This window comes from Phaethon lepturus, unplaced genomic scaffold (assembly GCF_000687285.1).
Source record: "Phaethon lepturus isolate BGI_N335 unplaced genomic scaffold, ASM68728v1 scaffold41885, whole genome shotgun sequence".
Taxonomy (NCBI): Eukaryota; Metazoa; Chordata; class Aves; order Phaethontiformes; family Phaethontidae; genus Phaethon; species Phaethon lepturus.
This window is the reverse complement of record NW_010543885.1, coordinates 12,218-19,585: the sequence shown is the minus strand read 5'-3', so window position 1 is coordinate 19,585 and position 7,368 is coordinate 12,218. Positions and strand designations below refer to the sequence as shown.

The 7,368-nt window shown below is 38.4% G+C and overlaps 1 protein-coding gene across 1 annotated transcript in view; it reads right to left on the bottom strand.

Moving 5' to 3' along the window:
- Positions 1 to 6,908, bottom strand: part of SOS2 (son of sevenless homolog 2 (Drosophila)) — a gene marked incomplete at its 5' end in the record, with an annotated part of 40,937 nt that extends 34,029 nt beyond the window's left edge. The window contains 4 exons of the mRNA XM_010288466.1: positions 640 to 843; positions 1,558 to 1,722; positions 3,559 to 3,690; positions 6,783 to 6,908. Coding sequence (XP_010286768.1) covers positions 640 to 843; positions 1,558 to 1,722; positions 3,559 to 3,690; positions 6,783 to 6,908 — 627 coding nt within the window. The remainder of the gene's footprint in view (positions 1 to 639; positions 844 to 1,557; positions 1,723 to 3,558; positions 3,691 to 6,782) is intronic.
- Positions 6,909 to 7,368: the final 460 nt, after the last annotated feature.

The window sequence follows — 7,368 nt, the reverse complement described above, 5'->3', positions numbered from 1 at the left end:
CTGCTGAACTGAATCCCAGTTCAGGTTCTGCTGGCCTGGTCCCTCCTACTTCCTCCCACAGGAAGGATTCACTGATGTCTCATTATTACTTCTTTTCTTGCAAGAGCTGTGCTTTCTTTTTAGACTCCAGCATCCTGAAAACAGAATTCGCTGCACATACAATTTCAATGAAATATTTCAATCATTTATCAAATAGAGATTCCCTTCACAGTCAGTCACATGCTAGAGAATCCAGAGCCAAGGGCTGTTTTACTTGCAGTTTCTGCAGATGGGGTGCCCTGGGGTAGACTTCAAATGTCAATTCAAGCATTCGTCTGCATTCACTGTACATGCAGGTAGGTAACTTAATTTTTGTGTTAAGCAAAAGTCTAACTATTACCTACATGACCACAGGACTCCAGCTATTGCTGGTGTCTGACGAGGAATCGTGTCCATTAGGCTTCACTCTGAGAGCAGTACTCTTCATATTATTAAAGGCAATTCCTCCATTTTATTTCAGATACAGTCAACACTCATTATGCAGACATACAATAAATCAAATTTCATTTTACTTCCAACACAGTTAATGTAAAATTGGTGTGTTATGACTGCTAATGGAGCAACTAGCATTACACATCAATAACCTATTAAAGGACTTACATTAGGTGTGAACAGTTTTCTGTTTGATAGGAAAGCTTCCCGAAATACTTTTATTATCAGATTCAACTCCCGTAGATATTGCCTTTCTTCTGCAATTTCATTTCTCACTAGGTCATAGTAATTGAGTTCCCCAGAAGAAGAGGGCTCGTCTTCGCAGAGAGAAACCAAACCAATGTCATCCTGATCAAACATATCCATCAAAACCTAGCAAAGAAATTAAAAAAATTACATGCAAGTCTGATTTACACTTGGCTTAAGGTCAGCTATTTCAATGTGTTCAGAGAAACCCTTTGAGGTTTTAATACAATACTTTCTGTGATTACTTTCACAAGGGAGTAATATTTAAACTTTGGCAGCAGCAGACTGGATCAGTTGCCAAAGCCATTTTCTCCTTTATAAGTTAGTACGACCTAGAAAACAAGTTACAATTCATGCAGAACTGACTTTGAAAACAAGGCATCTTGCATAAGCCTTTGACAAAACCCTTCTGATAAAGATAAAATTAAACAAAAATGTTTCTCATTTTTATAAGGATGAAAACTAAATGTCTTCTCCGTAATATAAAGAAGGAACAAGCTGTCATAACAAAGCGACATCAGGACAGTAACACAGTTGAGAAATAATGGACAATATAATTTTCCATCCTTACACTGTTTTCTAAGTACTACTACTGTTCCAAAACTTAACAGGCTTAACTTCAACTTAAGTCTTTACTATGATAGGTCTGGCATGCACAAGGGGAGAAGCTTCTGTTATTTGAATAAGACCAGCCTCTCCTTCCTATCCTACTTTGGATAAGTCTTCTAAAAAAAACAAAACAAAACAAAACAAAAAAAAACAAACAAAAAACCCCCCAAAACCAACCCTCTAGTATGTACCTTTGTATCTGTCCAGACTACTTTAATCCCAACTCCTTACCTTATCAGCACACATTGATACTTTAATGTCCTGCTGGGAGATCTCAAAGTGCCGTATATTGAAAACATAGTTTCCAGCCAGCTTTAAAATGTCAGCTGAGATGTATTCCAAGACAGCCACAATATACAGAGAGACATGGTAATCTACTTTATAACCTAGGACTTCCTGCAAATTGAAAACAAGAGGAAAAAAATGCTATTTAGTCCACAAATTCATTTGGAATGACAATTAACACATTGAGTTTTTTACTAAAATTGATCTTGTCTGTGTTGATAATTTACATCCATGTAACAGGCAGGGTAAAGGACATCAAATGTAATCAGCTGCCTCAAAGGAAGTGCTTGCAAATACTTCCTTGTCCTATTTTGCCATATACTAACAGATGAAAAGCTACAGAACTTTCAATAATCCCTCCTCTAAAAATGACAGTCCTAAAAATAGGGTTCCTTCAAAGAAGGGACTTCACTGGAATGACTCTTGTACTTAAATTTTAGTCAGTATCTATGCTTATTGCAGGACCCTGGCCCGAGTCTGCACTCTTCAGAAAAGAGCATGCTTCATTTTGAATTGTCCTTCATGGAAAACGTTGTCTTTCATGAAAGTATAGGCTCTATGTTCGACCTTTTATGTACTGCAATCCATTTTAGTCCCTCCTTTACATTTGGCTGAATAACTAAGCTATCTGCATCCTTGCATTACATAAAGTAATTAAACTTTAATTATTAAAGATTGAACAGAAAAAAAACCCAGGATGAATGTTGCACGTTCTTCTTGTGATACATGCTCCATGTTCTGCAGAGCACGCACCACATGGCCTCTTATTTTTGACAGGACCATCAGGAATAAATACAGGTTTCATGCATTTGAATAAGGTAGTCTCATTCTTGTAACATTTTGATGCATCTTCTAAAAATCAGATGTACCTATGTCCACACACTTCTAAACCAGATTTCATAAAAGAAAGCCAGTGCTGTCTAGGAAGGTGTTATTTAACGCTGTTTTCTTTCCTGACATCTCTTCCAGTCTCATTAACAGTCATAGACTGAGACATTGTATAGAAGAACACAGGGACTACAACCTGAAAAAGTGCTTTAATTTCTGCTTATGCTTGAATAATCTTTTCTCAATGCAGCCGGAAACTCTGGTGCAACAATGCCACCACTGGAGAAAAGCATTTTTTAAGCTTTGAACAAAAAGTAAAATCAATAGAAAAAAGAAATACCAAAAAAGAGCAGTCTTTGAATCAGCCTGAGTCTATTGATTCAGCACCAATCTAAAAGTTATTAAACACTAATCTAAAAATCAGAGTACTGTTTTAGCATTTAAAAAAATCCTCTACAGGGGAACAGTATGAATACATGCTTACTGCGTGACACTAAATCCCGACTGTAAGCAAGGAGCTCTATACCTGTTGTAAGGGACGTGACAACTAAGAACTGAGAAGGCCGCTCTTCTCCTCAAAACCCACCACCACCAAAGTCTGTATTCGGTCTTTTGTTACACCTTTGCAGATCTACTGATTTTAAACCCACGGCATCAGTGACATTCAACAGTAACTGAAAGGACATTGATACACATCTTAGTTGACAGTACACAAGGAACAGGATCTACTCGTTCTCTCTTCTTCAATTTTGGCTTCTGCAGCATTTTGAAACAAATAAAGGCATCAAAACAGTGCTACTGAAGTAGGTAAGGTATTTGAGCTTGTTTGGGTTTTATATATGTTAAAAACTAAATAGTCATATTTCAATGTAGAGTAATACATTAACACACTAGTGTCTAGAACATGATGAGTTTAGGGATCTACATTTATTACATACTACAATATATTCATCCTGTTCTAGGGTGACTCAGAGTTTACTCTTTCAGCCAATATGTGAAAGTTACCTAATTTCACACAAAATAAAAAAAATACTTTAAAGGTTATGCTGGAGGGCAATAATACAGCTGGAGGTGTGTGGTGGCCAGAAGCAGCAATCATCAGGTTGTCAGTTTAAGTACCTTTAATAAAGGATGTATTTTGTCCACAGGTAGCAGGAGAGGGTTTCTTCTTTTTCGTTTCTCTATAGCAGACTGCGCATCAGCGATCGCCCACTTATCTATTGGATGCGGAAATGTCTTTTGAACGCGCTCCTGTCCAAACATAAAGAGTGCACTTAGATTAACCACAGTAATCAAAGAGAAGTTAAAAAAAAAACAAAGTGGCAAATTACTTCCCCTGCAGTATAGACAATTATCCTCCTCCTCAGTGTTTGCAACATCTTCCTAACTGTTCTCTCCTTACACAACTCAGCTTCACTCTTTTCAATAATCCCAAACAACCTCTCTTCCCTAAGCACAAAGAACTCTTCAAATCTCCTAGAACAACTCCTGCTCTATGATCTCTACATCACAAGAGCAGCAAGAAACCTCAGCTGAGACCAGGAGCCCAAAATATAAACAACATCAGGGAGTACTAAACAGTTTACAGTCTAAATGAAAAAAAATCAAGTCAGTATTGTTCCTATTTCATAAAAGAGTGTAACTTGCCCTACCTCAGATCAAGTTTATGGCAGAAATTAAAAACAAATGCAGTATCTTCTGTCATTCATGAAAAAGGCTGGCTCTAACACTTTGGACTCCACAAGCCCACACAGGAGCATCTTCCCTGCTGCACAGCCAGTCACAGTGGCTGCAGTTTACAGCCCGCACTACCATGGTAAACTGTATGCAATTTCAGGTCACTTTTATATAGATTCACATTTCAACAGCTGCTATAGGAACAGGAGAGATGACCCCTGAAACAGAACAAACTGCTTTGGGCAGCAGTCCCACACCGCAGCAGCCCCCAGCTAAACACATACAAGACTCCAGTCCTGCTTTCCATTAAGTTCTCCAGGCTTCCCGCTGCAGCCCCTGTGAGCTGAGGAATGAAATGCTCAAAGAACAAACCTAAACTGAACTCTGATGACTGCTTAAGTGACTTTGGAAAAACATATTTTTTTAAGTTAGATAGATCAAGGGGGAGTAGCGATCGCCTCCTGCCCACTACCGTGCCTTTACTCCACCTTTACTCCACTGCCAGGCAGGCACCGTACGTGGTGCCGTGCCATACCTGACCTCTGCTTTGGACCTGTAACCTGGGCCACAATGAGTCCTGGATGAGTGGTAACTCTTGTAGGAGAGATTTTATAGAAGAGCTGAAGAATGAGCTGAAGAAAAAATGGTGAAATCTACATGTCCCTTTGATAAAAAGATTTTTGCACATATTCTGAAATTTAAAAGGAGGCCTCAGGTCTTCTTAGAGGCAGCTTTTAAATATTTACACATGGCCATTTAACGCTCAACTTTCTGCGTCAGCCGTCTGCGCCAGGTAAACACACGGTGACCTTTTCTCTTGGACAGCACCCGAAAGCTCTGGGCTGGTCACCGAAATGAACTTTCCTCGAGACTCTACCGGAGATTCTACCAGCAAAGTGTACGTAACGTGGCATTCAGCTGTCCTTTGGCTTAACAGTGCGCTTCACGAGTAACACGTGCCTTTCGCACTCGGACTTTGCCAGTTCCCAGTCTTTTGTTGGGAACAATTTGAAGGACTTTTTCTCTTTATAAAAAATTTATAATCTGAGATTTTAAACCTTGTTCTTGCAAATACTTAAGTCTAATATCATGCAGAAATAGCTGCATTAACTCCAGGTTGTTACGTAAATACCTGCATGATAAATTTAGAGATCACAGCTCTCGTGTTTTCTCTTAACCGCTAAGGAGCAGAGCCAAAAGCCTTCATTTGCAGATCTCAGATGCCTGCTGGCAGTGCAGTCTTACCAACAATATGTAACACAAAACTGAATTCTACTTTCCCTGCTCTGGAAGAGTCTGAATGTATTGAGCTACAGAACAGTAACGTTCTTGGGAACCCGTTACCATTATCTAGACCCAGTTCTGTGTTTTTAAATTAAGTAACTGTTACATTGCCAAGCACAAAGTTTTATTCACAGCTTTAAAATGCCAGGTATATTTAAAATACAATACACTGTATTTAGTGTTTGCTGTGATATTTGTAACTACAACTCAAGAGAGTTGTCAGTTATCTCAGAAGACTGCCTGTATTATGTGCAGTTTTGCACACAGTAAGTTGTGGAGCATACACATACCCAATGAAAATTAATTCATACATACACAGGGGTTTTTTAACATCTCATGACTCGGAAACAGAAAACTATGGAGTTGGTGTGTAGAACAATCAGTGCTATCTCAAACTGTCCAGTGTGCTGAAGGGTTTGATCAGCTGGGAACTGGAGAAAGAACATGGAATTTCTCAGCTCCACATCTAAAGTTCAAATCCAGACTCAAAGTAGTAATAATCCTGAGAGCTATTAAGGGACTATTAAGTTTTGCTATTATTTAGTCATACTATAATCTTTATGCATCAGTATTACAAAATAAATTAATCATAAACCAAAACTAATAATTAATGAATTAACTCAATGTTGAATAAAGGGCGATTGCTGCATCTAGTAAGAATCTAAAACTCCTGAGGCAATTATTTTGTAATTTTTTTTTTTTTAAATTATTTCCATGACACACATATAGAGTATTACATGAGAACTTCATTTTGGTTTAGGCTGAAAATCCTAGACATATAGATTGATGTAAAATTAATACTCTCCAACACTATAATGGGTCACAGCTACATGAAAGCACTTTCTCCCTCTAGACTGTATACTGAAGTGCACTCCATTAAAGCCCTCATTTTGTAACCGATGACACAAAAGCAGACAGCTGCAATAATACAAGAGCCTCAGTGAGTTCAATAAAGTTCCAGGAACATACAACTCTATTCCCTCAGCTGCACAATCCAGGCCTAACAACAGTAACCTTTCATTCCAATATTTATTATTTTCTGTGTATTTATGTCAAAGAGTAGGAAAACTTGCAACATCCTTACATTTTTAAGTCCAAGGTGTATTTGAGCAGCAGAAAATCCTTCAAAGTAATCTGCATTTATAAAAATAATGATGAAAGAAAAAATTCCCACCATTTCTATTCTGAAGCCCTGTATAGGAAAATGAGGATCCAATTAAGCTTGCTTTGTGAAAGCTGAATACTATGTAATTTTTTAGCATTAACAGGCTCTACTCTTCAGATTCACCTTGCTTTAACTTCAACCTGCACTGCCCAAAATATCTGAGTTCATCTTCGAGATTCTGCAAGCAAGCACTTGGCTTTTCAGTATTTAGCCTTACCTCTACATCTTGGACAGTCCGTGGCTGAGCAATGCATAGTTTATTTAGCAGCTGAAGTATTAACTCTTCAATGTAATAGAGGGAATCTTCTTTTGCTGAAAGGTTTGGGTGAACCTGTTGCTGAACCTGCCCAAAAGAATTAAAAAGGAATTAGGCTTTTTTCCCCATTTAAAGCTGTACAGAAGGAAGGATCGGGAAAAAGCAGAGTACCTCTGTACTGTACTGCTGCAAATTTGCACACTTCCAGTCATTTCCCACAAATTTTCCTACATAGTTAAGATAGCAAATCCTACTCCTGCCAAGTTGGCGTCTCTATTCAATTAAAAACTAAGTGTTTAGCCTAGGGAAGAAATTTCAAGCCAAGGCAGATTTCTGCCAACGATGCAGCGAAAACAATCACTGTTGGTAATTCTGCAGTTATTCATCCACAGAATGAGTAACATACAGTTATGTTACTAACCCTACTAATGAGTACCGGGTGACTGTGAACAGAGAAGGAGCATGGACCCACCAGAGGAAAAGACTTAATAGGCAAGGACACCAGGGTAAGAGAACTAACCAGTCTGCCAGGGAACCAAATTAATGT